Raw genomic sequence first — 23,724 nt, 5'->3', positions numbered from 1 at the left:
TTAGTCAGCTATGTATCCTCTGCTGGGGATACTCTATATGTGAAATACAGGTATTTTCCTCTATTAACATACGAAATTTATGTTTTAGTAGCTTGAGTGCTTATCAGGAAAGACACAGACAACAAATACCATTATGGATGTTCAAGAAAGATGCAATTTCTAGATTTTGCACCTTAATGAAAGTAAGTGATCGGCCTTAGCTTACTTCCCGGTTGCAGATTTCAGACACCAAGAAACACAGTTAAATATGATCTAAGAATGTAACAATTAACTTGCTTTTTTCCTTCTATGTACTGTGTGATACATAATGAAGCCTGGTTATATGCTTACTGAATAACTGGATCCATTGCTGCTATCCGTTCAGTAACAATCAGGGATTCACTGTAGGTGACATCGTTTAGGGCAGGGCCAGAGTTACAAGCCAGTATAACCTGAAGTGAAGATGTCAGAAGAGTTCACCGATTAATGCAGTTCACAGATGGTGCTAGAGCTGCTCGTTTGTTTAAAATCACCATTACCTGACTTATTTTACAAAAGACAAAATGTGAAGAGAAAGGCTGGAGGCCCCATCCTCATTTTCCCTCAGTTAAACCAGCCATTTTAGGTCTTCTGACATTACAGACCCTTGTTCAAAAGACTTACTTAGGTCTGACAGAGGCTCGCTTTGCTTTGCTACCTTTCAGTCTACTTAAAGTTAGACTTTGGAGATCCAGGAATTTGGCTTAGTCCCAATTTAGATGTTAGGAGCCAGTTTGGCAAAGGGTACTGCTGGTAGGCAGTTAACAAACCTTTCGCCAGTTACCAAAGCTCCATTACACAGTGAATTCACAATGAAAACCACTTACCTCTGTCCCTCTAGAAAGAAGCTCTCTGACAAAAGGAAAGACTCCTAAAATTATGTCTATTCCACTGTTATCTGCGAAAATTAAGGCACATTTATGAGGGGGACCCTCCTGTAAGAGAAAACCAATGTATTCAGGATTGAGTTCACAATTCATTTCAGTGAATAGTTTGTGTTATTTAGAACTACTCACTTTAAGACCCCGCATTTTATGCCCTTAAATGATTGGCAATTTTGGTTATCTAGTAGCAGCGTAACTCATCAGGACATCACCTACCCTTGACCTTAGAAGAAATCAGTTTCCCTAACCTTGTCTTTGCACAGTTATTTAAAACAGCCTTTAGTTATTTTGCTTTGTTTGAGAGGTCTTTCAAACTCTGTTAATAAAACCTGCATCTGCCAATTAAAGACATGCCTAACTCCAGCAGCTCTGAGCAGGAACGTACTTCAGAGGCTTCTGAACAGCGGGTAGTTAGGCCTATAATCCTACTGTTTGGAGGCTAGATTATGGCTAGCATTTTGTTATGCCATGCAGCTGGAGAATGCCATTCTCTAAAATAGAAGCAGCAGCATGGGCAGCTGCCTACGTGAACGCGCTGGTTATCAGGGTAAACCTACCTTTGTGGCTGTTTTAAGCTAGCATGCTGTAGGGTGAACAGGATTCCCTTCTGCCAGGAAAGGGCAGGATGGACTGCTGGGGGCAGTGACATCCTAAAATGAAAAGATATTTCCTATTCTCCATTAACCTTTTAATTTGTTCTAAATCTGATGTTATGAAACTTAGTTCACTCCAGTTCATACCAGCAGAAGAATTTTTATAGTGAACAATGCTTAATTCCTAAAAAAAGACTGTCAGGACAGTGCTTGAAGTTCCTTAATTATCACTGTTATACAAGATTAGCTGATACTTTTGTGTTAAGATGTAATACGTAACGATTTGCAATAGTCTAGTCATACCAAACCTTTTGGCTATCATTGCCAACATAGAGATTTACACAAAGAAACAAAAGCTTTTTCAATTAACCTTGATTAAATAGTAATAGAAATCACACAGGGCAAAAAAAGCTTCGCTAATTGGTAAGTTAATTACTTTCAGCAAGCTCCTCAATTAATGTCATTTTAAGGTTGGCTCCTTAGATGGAGGAACAATCCAAATATTACATTTGGGCCCAAGTTTTCAAAATTATGCGTCGTCTTGTATAGAAGTAAGTGCCCTTACAAAGAAGGGAAGGGACACAATACGGTTACTTTGGAACAGCATTGAAAGCAGCTGGATTCCAAATGCTGCAGTTTCTGAAGGAATTCAGCTAAGAAGCTTGGTAAGTAATGAAGCATCAGACTAATTCCTTTTATTCCTTTCTTTATGGTAAGGCTGCTGAATTACTGGTACTGTTACTGTGTAACAGAGTTCTGTTAAATTTGTTAAAAAGCCAGGATAGTAAGGTGGTTTTATGATTCATGTATTTAATTACTCAGTGGTTAGCAACAATCGTGGAGTCGTACCTTCAGTCGCTCTAGCCACTGACTGTAGGAATCTTCTAACCAGGGACGTTCTGCGTCACAGACAAAATCATGTTAGCATTTCTTTTAGGCAAACAGTAATTCTATACATGATGAAAAGCAGGAGGTGTCTCTTTACAGATGCTTAAGCATTAAAGTATTTGAGCTCAGGTTTTGAATGTTGAACGTGTAGTTTCAAAGAGTTCCCGAGCTCTTAATTATGGGACTAGCTGAATTACAGCAGTCTTGAAATGGAATTTTCATAATAAAGCAATGAAGTCATGCAAGCTGGCTATCATAACGACTCATCCTAGGATAGATGGTGGTGTACCTCCCAGGACACTATCTCCTTGATAGGGTTAGAACAGTTGTTATGAAAAATAGCATGGGCAAGATATTCTGAATATCTGTGTGGCTAAGGCTTCTGCTCAAGGAGAGAGGTTTTCAGATTTCACTTCCTTTGGAACGCAAACAGGAATATTCCACCAAAACTCTGTAGCCTGTATTTCAGATAACCCTAGCAAGTACTAATGATTTCCTGTCATTTGGGCAGCAGAACTGCCACAATAAACACGTTCGCACCCTCCTCCGCTCTCATATTAACACACCATCCAGTTCCAACCACAACCACAGATCTCCCTATACCTTGTAGTTTTGACTTGGCTTCTTCAAATCCAAATTGTGGCTCAGATTCCAGAACACTGTATCAGAAGAGAAATAAAAGGTACACAATTAAGTAACTTTGTCTCACGTGAATATAATTCAAACATTTTTTTAGCAGGTGGTCAGCAATTTTACTGCATTGGTTATAACAGGGAGTGTGGACAGGTCCAATGATTGAGAAACAGATACTCTGTGCTTACATTGAAAACAAAAGGCTCAGATGTACATTAAATTAGAGTTCTTACACTAAAAGAAAAAAGCTTCAGCAATACACAAGGGTTTGCAGGCACTAGACTACAGGCAAGAGAGACATCTTTTGGTCTGCAGACCAGCATAAAACGTAGTCATGATCTAAAATATCTGCATGGTAAAACAGTGCTTTACAAAGTTTAATTTGAAGGTTGGTCTACAAAAGTTTTTTAAAGTTGTACCTGCGGGGGAAAAAAAGGAATTAAAATAACCAGATACAGGTTTCAAAAGCTACTGCTACTGGCTGTATGTATAGTAAAGTAGCCCCAAACACATAGGTGGTGATGAGGATTTACGTAATGAGATGGCTAGATTCTAAGCTGTCACTTAAAATATTACACCATGTGGGCAATGCTTGTCAGTCAAGTCTCCTAAAGTTCCCTAAATCTAGTACTAAGTGACATTTAACTCAGTCTGTAACTCTTAGTTCCTTCCTTAAAGAGAATGAGAGCTACAGTAACACGAGTGGCAAGTAGACTAACTGCTCTAACTGGTGTCAGTTCAAGTTTCTGGTTGTGGGCAACATCAGAAGTAACACAAGACTAAGAATGCCCGTGTAGCCTTGAATCGCCTTGTTTTTAATGGACTTTTCTTGATTTAATCAGAGGTAAAACTCCTCAAAAATGCAGAAAGGGAAAGGAAGTGCTGAAAGTCAGCTGTAAAACCGTATCCCTCTCCCATGCTCTTGGATCTGTATTGTCAGCCCCACAAAAAGAAAGTTCTAGAATTGAAAAATCAAAAATACTTCAAGACTGTTGGCATTAATATCCTTAAGTGAATTCATGGCTGCTGACAGGACAGAAGGAAAAAAACTCTTCAAATGGTAATAGAAATGTATGTTGATCAAAAATAATTAGTATTTAGTCCTCAAAAGAGACTACCCAACCTAACTTACAGCCTGCTGAATACATACTGTGATTATCAGGACAACGGGAGGTTGCAGAAAAATAGATATTTTCTATTCTAGAACACAGTACAACGCATACCCAAAAGCAGTGCTAATAACAATGCTACAAGCAAAGCAGCCAGACTGGAATATTAAATGCTCTATCACTTAATTCAAACATTCACAGTGACATGTCTGCCAGATTTAAAGGGTGGAAATATAAACTTTCCCGCACCACAACAATGCTTGTAAATAAACAACCAACATTTGATTAAAGTGAAATAAAAACTACAATTAGATTGGTGCACTTTATTTTTAAAAAAAAAAAAAAACAATTGGATATTCTGTATCTTAAAAGGGTGCTTTTAAAATATTTAACACCTACTCTGAGACTGCTTTTGCTCCCCAGTCAAAGACATTCCCCGCAAGAAGTCCTTTCACCAGAGCAAACTGCCTCTCCTCCCAGCCTAATGAATCCAAAGATTCGATTACGCTTTGAAAACATTTTAAGGCTATGCCATTTTCTTTCTGCTTTACCTGTAAGAAAGACATGAAACATTGGATTTATAGACAAAAATTTCTTACCCATCATTGGTTGTCTCAGTCCCAAGACCACGTTCAAGCATTCTCCTCTACGTTCATGGCCTCTAATGGACCAACAAGTTACTGTTATCAGCATGCTTAGTATCAACAAGAAAAAAGTTTCCTGGGATTCTAATAAAAAGCTTCATTAGTGCTAGGATATGATCTGTAGCCCAAGAATTACTTTTCTTAATAAGTTAGAGGTGCAATAGATCTTGAGCAGATTGGGGAATGGCAGAGTGGAGACACAAAAAAACTTTTAGTAGTAACATGATCCATCAAACCCAGGTAATTACCATGAGAAGGCTTACCACAAGCAGTTTTACTAAAACTGGAGAAGATTTTTTTTTGATTTTTGTATCAAGAGTTTCATCATCCCAGATGCTTAGAAGCTCTTGAATTTTTTTTCTCTGCTTCTCTCTCCAGTGAGATCAGCGTTACATAGCTAGTTATCTTAAAAAATTTAAAAGTGATACTGGGTACCATCTTTACATCAAGACCTTTTCTTGGCAGTATTTTGTCTCAATTACCAAAACGCAAACATAAGTAAAAGCCACCTTGCATATTTTTTACCTCTTTCTTAGAGTGAATATAACATCTGACAATACAACTAGGGAAAACCTTCTACGTATTTTGTAGAAATACATCAACAGTCAGAAAAAAATCTCTAACCAGACACTAGCACTGTTGTTATTGATATGTCCACACAGACATGAGGTGAGGATCAGACCTACAGAAAGTTATTTTTGAGAAATACTGACTTCACATGTCCTCTCCCCCAACCATATTATGTTACAGAATAAAATACAAAGCTGCCAAATGGCAACAGATATTTTTAAGAGCTAGAGGTTATGCATTTGTATACACTTCAACCCCACTCTGCCGAGTATCTCAAAAATTACAGAAGTAATCAAGAATCCTTTCACAGCATAGCAGGAAATTAATCCAGAGACAATATGTAGGAAAGCAGCACAGTTTGGTTTAGGGAGAGACTGCCTCAGCAAGTAAGAGAACGTGTGAAGGTTTTCTTTTTTTCAGGCCTTTTTTGGACATGATGAGATGGGGGAGGATGACTATCTGTTTATGAACACCACCCCCCTTCCTTTTCTTTCCTTCTGGGGTGGGGGAAGGAAAAAAAAGAAAACACACTTGAAGGTAGTTAAAGGAACACAGAAATGGAGTTCCTAGCATTGCTGACTTCTGCATGGAGCTGTTGAGATTAACTGCTCTACAAGATAACAATGCCAAGTGTCTTTTACAACTGTCTGCAATTTACATATTTATTGCAAAGTACCTATATAGCTACAGATAGCTTTAAATTTGAAAATGGTTTCCACACCATGAAGAGAATTATGAGGAGAAAAAAAGAAAAACTCCTGCAGTCTGCCAGACTGCAGTAGTAGTAGCCTCAGTATGAAGGGAAATAAATAAACTGACTGTCCTCAAAATTGAAATTCTCAGGTCACTTGTGAGGTACTCCATAATCAGAAGTGCAGGCTTCTCCACGCAGCTTCCTCAGTTCTAAACTGAAGGAAAAGCTACCTCACTGAAGGACCAAGTTACAAGGGTATCTGATGACAGACACCATGCACTCATCAGGAACAGGACTGACACCATCAATTCGCTTCTCAGAAGTATCAGACAACTGAAGCTGGTAGTATTTTTGGTTAGCATCATCCTCACCACGAGCACATTAGAGGTCAAAGGCTTTATATCCCATTACCCATTGCTGCTTCTCCTCAGTGACAACCACCAACTGGTTAAAACTGCTGCAAGACAGCCAGTTACTAATCTCTTCCCTATAAGCCATTACTTAAACAAAGTTTCAGAGTATGGAAAAAGTGTCTTGAACTTACATGTTGTCCACCCTGTAAAGCAAGAACAACTTACCTTTGAATAGGGATCCGGAAAATTGAACTCGTTTAAACAGTGTTCCCTTGTATCCAGAAGACTTCTAACTGTTAAGGTGCCATAAGCACTTTAAAAAGGGAGAAGGGGAGGAAAAAAAATAAAAAAAAAGATCAACTACTTCAAACAGAAAAATGTTATTTTCTTCTCTGTTTCCTCCATAAGTCATAGCATGTCACACAGGTACTTAAGTTAAAAGTCTTTACATGCCACATGTGCTAAACACTGTCTCTAAGCGGTAAATCTACTATACAGTTTATTTAAATACAGAGAGGGAACATGTTCAGAGCAAAGCTAGATGCTTGAATTAACATGCTACCATTTTTAATAACCATGTAACATTATTAGTAATAAATTTTATGCCGAGATACAATTTTCTGTTAAATTCCAATATATGAGATCCAAAAGTTCTGTGCAAAGGACCTGACATTTGGCACATCAACCTGCTATAGCCTTCAGCCTACTTAGCTTTCAGTTTGCTCTGCTTCATAACCTAATTGGCTTTTAGTTAGCTTTTAGTTAGTTTTTACTTAGCTTTTAATTTGCTCTGCTCAGCAAGCGATGAAAAAGGGAAAATAAAGACACTTACAAAGGCTGCTGCCTGAGTGTCTGGAGCTTATTCCAGTATTTCTGTCGGAATTTCTCAGCTCTCTCCAGTGCATCAACAGAGTCTGGCTGACTGGCTGCAGCACGCTTCGCCACCTGGCAGAGAAATGAGGCAAGACTGAAGTTACCAAACGAATTCTTCCTCGAGGTAACTGATCTGAAGTTCATTCTGAAAAATAACCCCTCCATCTGCTATACTGTTCAGTGCCTGCATACTTTCTAGTCCCTCCCACACAGTATCTTCCAGCTTTCCTTTACTCCAACCACCAAAGAATAATTTTAAACAACCCCTTCCTTCCCAAAAGATTTAAAGTTTATTTTCAAGACTGTACTTTCAGAAATTAAACACAAGCTCTAACTACTTATAGGAGAGGGAAAAAAATAACAAACACACACAAAAGGAGAAACAAGCAGAAATTTAACAGTCCACATCAACCCCTTGTGTTCTTTTTTTCTTTACTACAGTAAGGTCAAGTCAACGTGTTGCCCCTGTGTTTTTCCCAGCCCTTTTCCTCCTGACACACACTCATGAAGTTTCTGATCTGGATTGGCTTACTAAGTATACATAGCTCTTAAGCACTAGCATGCACTGACTGAATCAGTTTCACAGTGCAGAAAAAATAACTCATGTCTGATTAAATCATGCTCTTTGAATGCAAAAGTGGCTGTAAGTCAGTAGGACTGCTCCCAAGAGTAAGAACAATGCAAGTATCTCTGGCCTTTGCCTTTTTGGCCTCTGATTGTGTAACCATCCTGTTTGCCAGCTCTGTATAAAGAAGTGGTAAGGGCCGTTTAAGCGGGAAGATGCTTTGAAAACACCTTTAAAAAAAAAAAAAAAAGCACCACAGGAGAAAGATACTTTGCCTTTGAAGGTATCAAGCCCTTCCTTAGGAGACTGCGACAAAGCCAGATGCCTCTGTTAACAGTAGGAAAGAGGAACTGTACTTACACACAATAGGTTTGACACAGCAGGTATATTTTGCAGGGTAAACACGTTGGTCCACAGAAGATTTATTTGCTAAATATTTGCATCATTCATACATGTGACTGTTTTGTGACATTTACCCCATCCAGTGCCTCCTCAAAGCAGGTGAGCCAGTATTTTCTGGCCATGGCATCATCCGTGAGGTCAACAGTGTCTGGAATATAGGCTGATGGGTCTTTCAGCAGTGGTAGGTTAACAAGCGGTCTCTCCAACCTATCCATTTCAAGCATGTCAAACTAGGTGAAAAATGAAAGAGATTTATTAGAACTTACTCAGAAATTGATTCTTAACAAACTAAACTAGTACAAGAGCTACAGAAGTCCATCCACAGTTAAGACTGACAAATTTGCAGACAACTGTATTAGAGTAAATGTCGTCATAAATAATCCACTCCCCTGCATGGATTATTTATCCATGTCCACCCTACAGAAAGAGATTATCAAGTCTCATGTTGAAAACTTACTACAGGTCCCCTGTTTTATTATTTTCCTTCCCTTCCTCCCCAATACTGTCAAATCTGCCGGGCTATCAGGTTCAAAGACAGGAGCAGGAAGAGCTAAGCACAGGCTTATTTGTAAAGTGCTATGCAGCTTTACAACTTCCTTTTACAATCCTGATCAAGTCTCCAAAACTTTTCCTTGCGCCTTGTGAAAACAATGCTTGGGATCAAATTTCTAAGGATAGAGATTAATTGAAATATGTATAGTTACACAGCTCTGTACATAAAGTGCACCTTATTTCTTGCATCTAAAAAAACCGTGCATGTTTATCTTTATTATATACAACCAGCTAATTGCATTGCATTTGCAAACACTGCACGGCCTAGAAACGTTCAGGCTAAGTAATGATTAAATCCCACGATGTAACAAGATTTTGTGTACATAAACCAAAGTGGTTGCTAGAGAACGGTTGTCTTCAGTTTTAATTTCACTGCTGAAAAGTGGACATTTCTGAACTCTGATTGTTGCAAAGAGATTTCACTTTATGTGAACAAAGTGAGTGCCAAACAATAGAAGAATTCAAAATGGAGAAGCTGTGGACAGTACATTACAGCTGATTTGAGACTCCTGTACCACTGCCAGCATGAAAAAAAAAAAAAAATCTTTTCACAGATTAAAGGGTTGACAAACAAAAGGAGATCATTACATCTGCATAAATACTTTTAAAAATCTGTCATATATTTTATAATTAAGAAGGATCATGTTGTTATTTTTTTGGTCATACATATAATCCACAATTTCATTGCAATAATTTCTGTTAAGGCAGAGCTTAAAATTAGATACATTTTTTACATATAGGCACAACCCACAAAATCCATCATCTGCAGCTCATAGTGGACTTATATTAAGGCTTGGTGTGGGAAACCATTCAGTAAGAGTTCTGCACCTCATCTTCAGGCCTAAAAAAGCTGAGCAACCAACAGAAAACAACTAACCAAAGCCATCACCTGCTCCTCCCCCCCACACCCTACAACAAGTCTAGGAAACTAATTCCTGAAAACTGGGAGGAGATAAATCAAAGATGGAATAAATTAAAAAAAAAAAACTTGACACGAAAAACACTGACATGCGGATTGGTAAAAGACAGTATAACACAATGAGCTCCACTATTCTAGCTTCTTCTCAAAAGCACTTCAGTAGATGCAGTATCAGAATATTTTAAGAACCTTAATGTATTTTCTGATTGCTTACTGTATGCCAGTTTCACTGTGAAATCGGAATTACTGTATTGTCAGTGTATTTAAGAGGTGACTGGGCTCATGCTCTTCTGTCCAATTATATATTTCTCTTCTCATAGGAAGTAAATAAACGCTGCTTAAAGACAGTGGAACATCAGATTCAAAATTCTGAAGCACAGTGTTTCAACTGTAGCAAAATCCAGCTACTTCAGAGAAAGGGTAAGAGATGAACATTCCCCCGCCCCACCCCCCGGCTTTGGTGAAGGACAGTAAGACAAAGTAGCAGCCACAATTTGTTTTTATGAGACATTACATCAAACCAAGACACAAGACAGCATCACACATGACACAAGACACCATATTAGTCACTTCTTTTGGTAACCAGGAGTCCCAGGGGCAAGAAGCAACTAGCTTGAGAATAATCATCTATTTTCAAATCACCATTTCTGACAGAAGGCACTTAGTTCTAGAAAAGACAACCACATACTGTACCACTCCTCGTTCTCTGCATAGGGTAAACATCAGGTGATGTGCTCATAAGACCAGAACTCCCAGCATAATTCTCTCCCCAGCTATACTGATTTGGATCTAGAAAAGAGAAAGACAGAGACACACATAATCTGAAAATAAAACTGAAAATACTCCCATGAGCGAGTCCAGAGTTAGCATCCCTTCAGAGAAGCTGTTTCACTACAAAAGCCATCTTCCCTTGTCTATATAAGTAAACATAATTTTCCCCTCTAACCCTCAAAAGAAATGTTTCAACCACTCAGTGAATTACCTAGCTCTAAAGAGCTTCAACCCGAATGACACATAAGACAATTAAAGTTCTAAAAATCATTCTTTTTTTTTTAACACCCTCTCCTTCTCATTAAGGGCTATAACCAGCATGCCTTCAAAGCACTATCATTGATCATACAAATAATTTCTTATTTCTAAATCTATATCCATTATTAACAAAATATAGTTACAAAACTCTCAAAGCACAATGTAAGTTTCATATAAACACTAAAGTTACTTCTAGAAATTTTTTGAGAAGTTTAATCAAGTTCAGATATACAGTACATGCTGCAGAAGCAACATCTTTAATTCCTCAGTAGTTAGTTCGTTGCCCGTATCTATAAAATGGGTATGAAAAGAATTCCACATCCATTATTCTGAGGTATATTTGATATTTACTAAAACTAAGTAACATTAACAACCTCACTATCTGTTCCACTATAACTAATATACTGACTGGCTTGCTAGTACATCAACAACAAAAAACCAAAAATGGCAGAATTCAACCAAAGCATCCTATACCCAAAGAATGCTGGACAGAAGTGTCTCATCCTTCATAAATGTCTGTGAGGCTTTTCACTCTCAAACAAACAGAGTTTTGAGACGCTGGTCTTCTTCAGTGCATTCACTGAAATCAGAAGCTGGTCTCTCAAAGAGGGGGGAAGTTCTTAGAAACCACATTTCCCCAGTTTGATTTAGAGTTACAACTGCTCTTTGCAGAAATGCAGAAAAGAGAAGAGCCAAATCCTGCTGGCTTCTCAAAGGTGAGCAGGAAAAGCAGTGAGACATTAAGATGTCCCTGCCAGAATATGTAAAACCAAAGCCCAGCATCTGTGTTTATTAGTGCCAAATGTATTTATTTAGGCAAGAACTTACATGCAGCCTCTTAAGAGAAACTTGGACATTACACTGACATTTCAGAACACAGCATATACAGAACATAGCAGTGCTGTACTTACTGTCTTGTTCAGCTCCTTTTAAAAATGCCCCAATGGCTCCCAGGTAGCCTTCATGTCTCAGGAACAATGCCTGAACCTCTCCCTGCCACAATATGAAACATTGCAATTGGATGGTCCCTGATGGCTAACATGTACTTCTTTGTCACTAGTTTTACACTTAAATTTAACAGAAACAACTAGAAGATGGTAATATTCATTTGTGCTACATTCTAACACATTCAGTAACTTTAATGGTGCTTCTGAAACACAGCTTCAGGAGGAACTGCTTACATACATCATTCCACAATTATTAAACAGCTGGGAAAAAAATACATGCAGAAGTGGTGTGTATTCTAAGCCTGCACAACCACAGAAGCAGAGGGAAGCCAGTGCCTTCACTAGAAAAGACCACTGCATTGTTCCATGAATATTCAACTCCTCTTGCTTGAACAGGCTGGAAATACAAGGTCATCTGATTTCTAGGTCATCAACCGAAGTGTGTGCCACTGTGCATCCAACACATTCGAGACATTGCTCATTATCTTTATTTCACTACACTGCTATTCAACATCCAACAAGATACAGACACTCTGTATATTATCCATAGGCAAGCCTTTCCCCCATCGAATTAGTTAGTTTAATTGTTAATATAATACACAAATGCTAGGGAGAATAAGAACACCCTCCATCCTAGCAGCAGGGTCCCTTAGCTTTCCTTGGCAAGGCTGGGTGAGACGCTGTCTTCTCTAAAGGAGGATCAGCTATGACTGCAGCAGCAACTATGAGAACAGTTAACACTGAGTAAACTATAGTAAAAGATCGGCTACAATTCATGGTGAGATTTTGATTTGAGTCACTGATAAAAGCAGCATATGGGAGTCTCTTGCCTGAAGCACTGAGATGAGGAAAAAAAATTGTGTCATCTATTCTATAAAAGTGCAAAAGTGCAGGAACTAATCTACCTGTAACAACCATTAAGTGAGCTTTTGGACTTGACTGTTTTTCTAGTGAAAAATCTTCAGTATTTTCCACAGCTTCAACACCTGCAAAGAACTACAGCTTGGTTGTTTTTTGGGTTTGGGTTTGGTTTTTTTTTTCAAACAACAAACGAACAACAAAAAACCCCACTGATACTAACTGCTAACTATCTCAGCAGAGCAATCGCACATTGCATAGCCTAAGGGATGAAAAGAAATAGATGCAAGTCAGCAAGAGGAATTGAATAACAATGGCAGCTATCTAAGAAAACAGTGAAAACTCATTACTTGGCAGCTACAAGACAGACTGTCAATCAAAAAATAATACTAAAGAGAGAGAGGGAGGGAGGGAGAGAGAAAGAGAGGCCAGACAGAACTCCCAGGCATTTCACATTGATTTTACCCCTCCCACTAGAGATCTTTATAGCCCTGCCTTACCTACCTAAACAGCAGCCTTCTAAGCTTACTTCATGTGCAAATTCATTTATTAAAGTCTCACAACAACCTAGAAAGATAACTAAACACGTGACTCTGCTCTTAGGAAAATCTCTGTTTTCATTACCTTGGAGAAGAAGTTGATACTGTAGGTTATTGTGCGCATAGTAACAGGGTGACCCCGAATAAAGAATCCTCCAAAATATATTTTATCTAAGTTATGGAGTTTGGCATGGAGGCAGGCGAGTTGACCAATGTCATTGCTGATCATATGTAGTAAACTTTTTGCCATATCTTCTTTGGAAAATTCTTAAAGGAAAGAAAGAGTAAACCAAATTAAACACAGCTGAAGAATGCTCAAATGGACTGTACTTTTCTAACAGATAGCTTACAGCTGGGGGAAAAAAAAACAAAACAAAACGCAGTCTGACCAATCTCTTTATGCATGTAGAAGAAAGGTGTTCCCCCGCGGCCAAAAATCTTTTATAAAAAAAGTACTTCAGGCAACGAGGAGTGTGTATTTGACTGAATATATCATGAAAAAAACACTAAGCCTCTGTGAAATGTTGCTTGAAAGAAACCTGCTTGAAAGGCAGCAGCAAATGGCAAGAACTCCATTTCTTCTTTCTAGGAATCACAGATGATGGTTCATCCATCCATCCTGACCTGAGATGCACTGCAAGCATTTTATTATAATACTGCAAATAAAACTGCAAATTACAGTAAATCACTGCCATAGGTCCTTTTCTGGAAAGGTCCTTTCAAGAAAGCCACATAAATTTCCCACAGGAACGAATTAACATTGGGCTAACTAGACAGCTGTTTTTGTCATTTGCCTAGACTGATGCAATCCCAAACTGAAAATTTTAATGCCTGCTTATAAGGCAGCACTATATAATATTTTTAATCAATATAATATTGTGCAGGCGAAACACACGTAGGCAAGACCATGGAAAGGACTGGTGGTTATTTTCCAGCTCTACCTCTTAGATCATTATGAACATCAGATTCCCAAGGGCCAGAGGAGATGGTTGCATTTCTTCTCCTCACTAGTTTCAAACAACAATTCCAAATAACTGAAGCAACTTAAGCAGTGCTCCAAGTCCCCTCTCAGCCCAGCAGGCATAACATAGGGAAATGGATAAGGCAAGATATGCTTCTGCTGATGAAGCTGGAAACTATTTTTCCATCCATTTAATTGTTCACGGGAAGCTAGCACAAGCAGCAAATCCATGCTGACAGGCAATATAAAGCATTAAATGTATAGCAAATCTTGGGTAGATCTTTTATATATACCAATACCTTTATCTGCTGTAGTAGATTTCCCAAAGCTGCTAGCTATCAGATTTCCACTTAGCCCCAGGGTCTGGTAGGCGCCTCCATACACATCTTTCACCAGCATGTCTACATTTGTGTGCTGTCCCTTTGAAGCAAGTTGCAGCAATTCATCAAATTTCTGAGGATGAGAAGCAGAATTACTCTACTTTTCCTGGACAGCCAGAGAACCTTGCCCATAAACCCAGAGTTCTGCAGCATCTTTACTGAGCAAAACCGGGGGTTTTGGCTTGTCTTAGAATCAACCCTGCCAACAACAGATACATTATTTCCAATTATAAGGACTTATCCAGACACTGATCTTAAGTGGAGCTCCTTTAACGATGAAAAGCACAACTGTCCTCTTCAGTTATCTGCAGCTATCTGCAAATAATTTGTTGAATTACCCCTGAAAACTAGAGATGGATCAGCACATATAAAATAGTCAGAAGCCTCATGCATCTCTTATCTTGAAGTCAGAAACACAGTAACTAAGAGCAAACAGAATTATGTTTTCTTGAAGCATTAGAAAAAAATATTTACAAACCAAAAGACTAAGTCTGCCTTTACTGTTGCAGAAATGCATTAACGTCCCTGAAATTAAGCTTGCATTAACCCTAATTTCTCCTACAAAATCAGAGAAAATTAAGAGCAGACATTGTCATGTTCTAAGATTTCTTTTTTTAAAAGCATCAAACAAAATATTGCGAGTATGGGTCTTCCCTTTGACATTTTCTTATTTGGTGCATATGTAACTCTAGCTTTTTCTACACCGCTGACATTTAGGGACACCTATTTAAGCCACATGGGTCTTTGAGACAGGAAAAAAACAGCATGATTTAAGAGCTGAGTTAGGCAGAGCAGTACTAAATCAGGCCTTATTCTGGCAGATGACCAACCTAGGATTTAAGTGACGAACCCCTGAAACCGTGATGTGTAACAAAGAGAGTTAGAATTCCTTCTCTCTACTCCCAGACATTTTGCAGTAATTGGGCGCGCTCTGCTTTGCTGCTGCAGATAACATTGCAGGAACTAGGCAGGCATTTCATGTTGAAAAAGAGTACAGAAAATTAACAGGCCACTTTGAGGCGGCTATTCTCTGCATTCTAGACACTACTTGTCCTTGCTGGCAAACTCCTTGAGCCCCAAGTAGGATTACTGTTTTGCCACTGATGAGCACCTTATCATTTTTGTCCCTATATTCTACTATTATCTTTTTGCATTTAAAGCTTCCTTTTATGCATCAGAAGCGTCGAAAATATGAACATAAGTCAGGGACTTAGCTTTATCATCTAACAGTCTAGGTCCACAAGCACCTAATGGAGAGTATTAAAATTGTCCTGAGCATTGCAGAACTGCCTGTTCTGTTTCTGCACAAGGGCAACGATTCTTTGAATAAAAGGTAAAACCCCCAAGAGGCAGACATAATCTTTTTCATCTTCTAGTACACTAATGTTGGACTTCTGGTTTCCCATACAAACATTACTTAAAATAATTATTTCTCCCCATTCAAAGGGTTTGGCATTCCAACATTTCCAGCTTCCTCTTAGCATGTCATTTAATCCCACGCCCCTTAAAACTGACACTTTGATACCTTTGTTTTTGTGAGCAGTGCTCCAAGACCCCAGAAAGTTCCACCTCCAATTGAGCTCCCTCCAATCCATTCAAATTTGTCTTCTGTTTCTACCTGTCAATAAAACAGGACAGATTTGTCTAGAAAGTCCTATTATAACTGAAAGCACACAGTTAGATATGAGAGCGTGTGGGGCTTTTTGAACAGTGGAATTAGTGTAGGTGAAACTATTTAATTGTGTAAATATCAGGTGAGAAGCTCTCCAGAGGTGCATGTTCCAAATACTTATAGCACAAGCAGTTTCTGAAATCTTTGTATTTAATTCTTGGCCAAAATTTGGTCCCCTCAACAGTGTACCAAAACAAACAAACAAATAAATATTAAAAATCACTCTGAACTGACAGCCTTTGTCCTCATCTGTTAATGTAACAACTTTTCTAAACACCAAAATAAATGTGATTAAAAAGAAACTATGGCAATGAATGGAAAAGCATTCATAACTCCGTAAGAAATGGAAAAAAAAAAAAAAAATCATTATTTTCTTTCTGAACTTTGTAGTACCCAGGAAGAAACAACTACAAATCTAAAACAGTAAGATGTTTCAGATTGCCTTTATCAAATTCAACAATAAAACATTTTAGCAACCACTCACCTTCACTATAGAAACCCCAGAGCCAATATTCACCAGTAAATAAGGGAAAATATTTGGGTGGTTTGTCTGAAATCGGAACTCTGTATCTGAATCTTTCTGGTATGCAAACACTTCATGGGGTATGTTCCTTAGCACGAAGTTGCATCCTTTAATTAGGCAGGTCATTACATCTTCTTTATCTACTCTGAGGGGAAGGAGGAGGAAAAAAACCCCTTACATAAACTTCACAGTCCTATTGATAAGCACGTATGCTTTTAGAACAATAGTTTTTGAAGACTTTACAAACAGGAGATAGTAGCCCACACCACATGGCAAAAGTCCAGATCTCTTAAAACATGAAACCTACATCTGCAGATGTTCGCCTTCTATGCCAGAACACACAGTCCGAAGTTAGACTGTAGTTACACAGTAACTTTAATCTTACATTAATCATGCTGTCATTAAAAATAATCCTGCTCCCCTGTTTGCTTGTTTACACTGCCTCTTTGGTGCCCTGGTGCTAGCACAAGTATATGTGCACCTGTGCAATAAGGTAGGTCAAGAAACTTATCTGGAAATTAACCTAACAAAACAGTTTCCTAACATTTTCTATTGCTCTTGCCCTCCCTTCTCAATAAAGGAAAAAAGGCCCCCCTCAACATTTCAGCACTTGTTTATGACAGATTAAAGTGACTGCGAGAACCCTACTGCTGGGATTACGAAACATGGGAAAAAAAGACTTCTCACAAGAATAATAGGATTCACAACAGTATATATCCCGAGTATGGAGTCTGGGAACATGATACATAATTTAGATAAGATGAACGATGTAGTTAAGTCAGCTAACACTTACTGACTTCTGTAAACTTCTATGTCTTATGTATTGTTACTGATTTATGACATATTTCTTAAATGAAATATACTAAATTTCTTACATGAAATATCATAAGCCTTGTTGAAAACACATAAACAAAGCACAAATATAAATCTCAATTAATACAGAACGCTTTAAGTTTGTCAGGATGGAGAAGGTGCTGCTTTTTGGGCCTGTGGACAAATTAAGTATGTCATGACCAAAAAACCTCAAAGAAACAAAACCCAGGTGCACCACATGAGGAAAAGGGGGGGAACTGCCTCCTTGTCTCAATTAACTGATTTTTAGTAACAGCCAATAAGGTACTGATGTAAGCTGGCTTGAAAAAAAGTTGACAGAATCCTACCTATCAGAAGAAAGTAATTTGCAAAAGTAGTATAAAAGAGGATGAACACAGTACCTCTGAAACTGAAGAATCTATTACATAGAGTTACAGCATGAGAGGTGCCTTGAAGGTCTCCCCAGTAACATCAGGTAATGTTTTATATTGCTGTAAATTAATGATATTTTTATCTATACTTATAGCGGCTTCTAAACATAGGGTGTTTGATAGCATGGTAAATTTATGAGGCTGTAAATTTATGAGACTGCCCTTCAGTCTCCTGCAATCCTATGCTTCTGTATGAAGTTTAGGTAGGAGCTATACAGTTAGCTACTATATCATATTAATTACCCACTTCTGAGCATGCACAGGAAAACGTTAGAAGCTTTTGGAACTCTAACTTGAGAACCCAGGCAACTACAGGGATTAGATACATCCAGGAAAGAAAAGTGTTTGCCAGCAATATTTTGGCTTGTAATAATAAAGTCATCTTGTGAATTTCATCCTTAAAGTAGAAAGACTGACGCACTTAAACACATCTCATCACAGTAACTGATGAAAGATTCCCAATTAAAATTCTTGTTAGTAATGAATTTACTAACTACTTACTACTTTATTTCAAATATTACTTCATTTTATTGGTTTTGTGTATTTCATTGTAGCTTTTGTGTATTTGCGTGTCTATTCCAGTAGAGTTCAACGGTATGTCCAAAGCATGCTACTGATAGCTAGGGTCCCATCACTGAAATACTGCTAGTAGAGAGATGAAAAGTAAAAACCATTATCATAATCATGATAGAGACTAATTTAACTTAAAAATGGAGTAGGTGCAAGTTAGATCCTTTATAGAAAAAAGCTGTGATAATACCCTGCTTTCTTCTTGTTACTGTCTTTTTCCTGGACCCTGTGTTCCTGTCTGTTGGCTCTATTCCTACACCTCTACTGTGTCAGTTACTGATACAGTTATCTTCTGGCAGCTTATGCTCACTAACAAGTTGAGTCAGCCTGGTCTGACCAAGATGCATGCACACATTCTACCGCTGCACTCTTGTGCTGCGGATGGGCAAAGTGGAAAGTTAGCCTACTAAAATGTCATCAGAGAAGAAGAATACTCCTATAACTAAGTTTAAACAGTTCCACTTACTTCAACCCCAATTTCTTCTCAATAAGATCTTTGAATTTATAGGCACCACCACCTGTAGCTTTGATGACTTTTGTCTCTGTATTGACAAGATGGTCTTTGATGAAATCTAGGCAGGTTTCAATATAAGTGTTTTCAAATTTAATGAAGTGAAGTCGAGCTGTAATCTCCTCCTGAACCGATATTTCATACAAAGGTTCATTTTCTATGTCCTTTAAAAGAGAAAAGAATTTCTTATAGATCATTCAAAATGCTTCCTCGAGAAACAAGGTTATATGCTAAACTACTGAACATCAATACCTGTGCTTCCTTTGCCTTGAAACTGTATTAATGATATTAAAAACACCCCAAGCAACATAATGTTCCAAGCTATTTTCAAAGAAGAACACAGTTTCGACAGATCTTAGTTCTCTGTAAGCTGAGAATATAATCAATTCTCCCATGCATTAGACATGAATGAAATATCTCTGTATGAGAAAAGTTATGTTTACATGGGAGTATGGGTTCTTTACAAAAAGTACTGAATATATCTGTCTAGAAAATAACTATTTCAAACATTAACTGGTCATACGAGCACTTCCAAGAAGGCAAGGAATGTAACCGAGTTTGCCTGTGCCTGGGCTGCACAACTCTGAAGCCCTGCAATCAGTCTTTCAGTAAAGAGAACGTGTATGATGTATCATCACATGAGTTTAGATCTAGAGCTATATTAAGCTTGCAAAGCAAAAATAATTGCCAAACCCATGCTAACGGCTAATTTCCCCTGGAACATAGCAAAGAGTTATTAACAGGAGCCACATACTCATCTGAGCTGCAGTACAAATGCTTAGGGATGGCTGTAAGCGTCAGTACATACTAGAATGTGTGTTGAAAATAAACATTTCAATTGTGACAACTTCAGAACAACAGACTTACAGAAGGTCATACTTAAAACTATAAGGAAGTTCTAGTTAAAGTTTTATATAGAACAAGTTACTAGATGGGTTTCAGATGAAGTCTGTTCTAATGTGAGAAGCCAGTCCAGTACTTCACTCTTAGGAGTCAATTGCATGCAACTGATTAATGATATAATTCTCACCTTTCCAGAATGATCAAAGGATCTCACTCTTGCCACTTTGTGCTGCACAGTTGAATAATAAGCCAACTTGGTTAATGAACCACCTGTTAATAAAAAGATGACAAGTTATGATTAATGCCTTACCTTGGAGCAAAGAATGTAACTTAGGTTTATGTATGCTTGACCTGAAAGTTCTTGGGTTTTAATATCTCCTCAGCTAAAGCCAGATATAATTAAGCTAAATGCATAATGCAGTGAGCCAAAGAACCCTTGTCCAGAAACTGATTTGGCATGGTTAACTCCAAATGTGCTGCTTATGAGAAAAGCTCCACAAGCTGAGCTTATGCCCAACTGATGTGGGGATGACTGAAGATGAGCAGAAATAAGTGGAAGTTCTTAACTGGTTAGGCTAGTGCATGTATCACTTATTTATCTTGTATGAAAATTCTTTATAGAAACCCCCAAATCTGCTGCTTTTAAGAGGATTTTATAAATAGGTTTGCCACAACTGAGCAATGCATTGCCATATGCACAATCGAAAAGTGTTTCATCAGGAACACTTACGTAAATATTCTTAACCTGCTTCCAAGGACAAGCTACACATTCATAGCTGGTTAGAAGATGACTCTATTCAGTATAAAAAACTATTTTGCAAGATTATTCTTGGCTTTGGGGTAAAGAACACCTGAATGATGTTCCTCAAGCATACCAGTTAGTGATACTAGCCAACATGCAAGTCTGAGCAGACCAGCCTCATCGCCCTCTTCAGGCCTTGAGTCCGCTTACATCAAGACAATAAAACTTCCAACTCTCATCTTGAAATGGAACTTAACCACTTGCCCTATCTGTGCTGTCTTGGCCTCTGACCTGCAAAAGTGAATTTATGAAGTTAGACTGAATAACTGCACTAACTGATTTTCCTTAGGCCAAACCAGTACCTGCTGGTGCTTCTGATACCTCCGGTATCTTAATCAAGCAGATATTTGAGCCTGAAAGTAGGAGGCTGTCAAAGCCTGCTTATTTTTGTTAAGCTTCTAACTTTTTTTCCCCTTCAGAAAGAAAAATGCCTCTTCAACCACTCCCGAGTATCAGGATCTGATTAAGGTATCTGTTTGCTTCATCAACCTCTAAGTGGCTTTGGCTGTTGGAGAAAAACCCTTAATTTTAACTTGACATAAAAAGTACCCTGGGCTGCAGACTATAACCACTCTTATCTGGACAGAAAGTCAGTTCTAACTTTTCATCCATGCTCTCAGAACAGGAGCACAAGGCAGTCAGGTCGTCCATATCTCTCAGTGCTACAGGCCTAATGTGTAGTTGAATTTAAGCCTGCATGCATTACTTGCCTCTTGCCAAAGATTTGGCATATCACACCCTTCAGCAACCTTACCATGCATCTCATAGAACACACTGCATACAAGACAGGATGTAATCATGACCAACTACTGGGTTAAAATTAAAGTCCCAACAGTAAATAAAAACCTGGCAATGTTAGATCATAACATAATGGCTGAATTCAGTGGCCCTACATTCTGCTGCCTTATAAAACAAGTGTAATCAAGAAATGCAGCATAGGCAAGTGAAAAATAATCAGCTAATGCTTATAGCTTTGCTTTCATAACAGTACTCTCACCTCTTCCATAGTGCTCAAACAAACAGGAAAATTTTTGCAACCTGTAGGAGAAAAATAGGTGGCTTTCTCCAGCAAAATTTAAGTGAGGTCAACTTTGAGCGGTCACTGACAGACACTTACAGTAACAAAAGCAGTAAAGCTTTCCTGACCTCGGGTCTTGTTTCAGTGTACTAGCCAATGCTTTAAATTTTCTGGTAAACAAAATCCAAACTCTGTTCTACTAGCTTATTGCTTAAAGGTTAGGTTTTTCTTGGCGCTTTTTTTTTTTTTTTTTTAAAAACTAAACTCAGTAGCTCTGTGCTATGAGGAAAAGCTTCCTTCCAAACCTCTAAGTAGAAGAATCACGAAGCTTGTGTTGGAATGTACAACGCTGATCATGATAAATGTGCTTCAGCAATTAATTTACCACCAGATAAATGCTATGTAAAGCTTTATACATTCTCCCCTTCCTCTCCCAGTTTTTAAAGACTTAAATCCATTCAGCACACCAGCTGAGACATGTAACTAGGCTTTATAACTAATCCCACAACTCTAATTCCACTCTGACCCACAGAAAGGACCAATTCCAGCTGTTATTTTAACAGGCATGAAACGAGTAGCTTCTGAAGGAGTTAAGCAGATTTGTGATACAACAAGATTGTATATTATGGTGCATATATTCTTCCCACTACACAGTGAGTCTACACCACCCAGAGCGGTGTTAGCCAGAGGACTAATGGAGGCTTGCACCAGTACCACACAGTACTATGGCTGAAGAACACTTTCTTCCAGCTTTCCTACTAAATAGTTCCACTAACCTAGTAACTGCAAAACAGAAGCGAAGTGTGTGCACTGGCATTTTTGGTTTTGCAGCTCTCCATAGAAGGAATGCTAATACTTGCACAGGTGAAACTACTGTTAACAGGCTTAGCTCAGCTGTGTCCCTGCACGGCCCCCCTCCACCAGTACAGCTCCCTGCTGCGGTGCTCAGGTCTCACTTTGAGATGCATGACTCCATCTGTCCCTTGGTGCAGGCTGTTGTACACCTAGGAGCATTATGTTCTCAGGCTTTACGCACAGGACGCGGAGTGTTTCTGGGGGTGACTGAGGAAGCAAGTGCAGCCAGCTGCTGTTACAGGCCCCCGCCATCCACGCCAAACCCACTCATCTCTGCAGCCACCCTGCTTTGCCAGGGCGGGTGGAAAAGCAGCTCTCCCCAGCCCCCTCTATTCTTCCAGGTCCGTTCCAGGAGCGCACACAGCTCCCTGCTCGCCGGGGCCAGGTACCGAGGGTCGGTCGGGGGGGGGGGGGGGGATCCGCAGCGCTGCTCCCCAGTCGGGCCTAGGGCAACCGGCGCTGGTCCCGGTGCATCGTCCTCTCACCCGAGGCCCCGTTCCCCTTCGGGCAGGACGGTCCGCTGGGGTTGCGTCTCCCCCCCCCCCCCCCATTCGCCGCCAAGGACAGCCCTAGGCTGTCGCTAACCCGCTTCCCTCCGCGGCCCGTTAGCAGCCACGGGCAGCACGCTGGGGCTTGTAGTGCCGTTCCCCGCCTCCGCCTCGCCACCGCCGGGCGGCGGGACTACCGGTCCCGTCGTGCCCCGCGCCGCCTCCCCCGCCGCGGTGCCTGCCGGTAGTTGTAGTGCGGCCTGCGGGGTCCCTCGCCGGCCTGGGCGCCTCGGGGGACTACATTTCCCAGCGTGCCCCGCGCGTCCCCTCAGCGGGCGAGAGCCGCCGCCCGTTCCTCGACCATCGCCTCCCCTCCCCCTCACCCTCCCCAGCTCCCCGCCGGTCCCCTCCTCCCCGCGGTTCCCTCCGGTTACCGATGTCTATGGCGAAGCGCTTGGCGTTCTCCAGGTTGCGAAAGATTTCGTCGGGCGGGAGGGTGATGCTCTTGTCCAAACTGCCGTGACCGCCGCTCCCTCGCCCGCCCCGCTCCGCCATTTTGAACGCGACCCACTCCTCGCCTGGCCTCATCGGCATGCAAATGTATGCGCATACATCTGCATGCTAACAAGGCCGGCGCATAGATTATGCGAATGAGGCGGCAGCCGGCGGTCGGCCGCCGCCCCTCCCGCTGGCGCGCGCGGAGCCCCGCCCGCCCGCCGGCCCCGAGGGGGGCGAGGGCGAGTGCCACGGCACGACGCGCCGCGAACGCGAGTGGGGCCTCAAAGCT

At 39.9% G+C, this 23,724-nt stretch overlaps 1 protein-coding gene across 4 annotated transcripts in view; it reads right to left on the bottom strand.

Moving 5' to 3' along the window:
- PANK4 (pantothenate kinase 4 (inactive)) overlaps nt 1-23,576 on the bottom strand; it is a 26,833-nt gene extending 3,257 nt beyond the window's left edge. Inside the window, exons 1-17 of one of the 4 annotated variants that reach the window (XM_052793108.1) lie at nt 23,372-23,576; nt 19,962-20,044; nt 18,887-19,095; nt 16,568-16,751; nt 15,937-16,029; nt 14,331-14,484; nt 13,156-13,337; nt 11,638-11,719; nt 10,386-10,486; nt 8,301-8,456; nt 7,219-7,331; nt 6,612-6,699; nt 4,525-4,676; nt 2,987-3,042; nt 2,345-2,394; nt 846-953; nt 331-431 (exon numbers count right to left, since the gene is read on the bottom strand). In XM_052793108.1, the coding sequence (XP_052649068.1) occupies nt 331-431; nt 846-953; nt 2,345-2,394; nt 2,987-3,042; nt 4,525-4,676; nt 6,612-6,699; nt 7,219-7,331; nt 8,301-8,456; nt 10,386-10,486; nt 11,638-11,719; nt 13,156-13,337; nt 14,331-14,484; nt 15,937-16,029; nt 16,568-16,751; nt 18,887-19,095; nt 19,962-20,044; nt 23,372-23,531 (2,072 nt within the window). In that variant the 5' untranslated portion in view covers nt 23,532-23,576. The other 3 variants (XM_052793110.1, XM_052793109.1, XM_052793111.1) reach the window with 3 other exon arrangements.
- Nucleotides 23,577-23,724: the final 148 nt, after the last annotated feature.

This window comes from Harpia harpyja, chromosome 7 (assembly GCF_026419915.1).
Source record: "Harpia harpyja isolate bHarHar1 chromosome 7, bHarHar1 primary haplotype, whole genome shotgun sequence".
NCBI lineage: Eukaryota > Metazoa > Chordata > Aves > Accipitriformes > Accipitridae > Harpia > Harpia harpyja.
The sequence above is the reverse complement of the archived record's forward strand: the minus strand, read 5'-3'. Positions and strand labels throughout refer to the sequence as shown.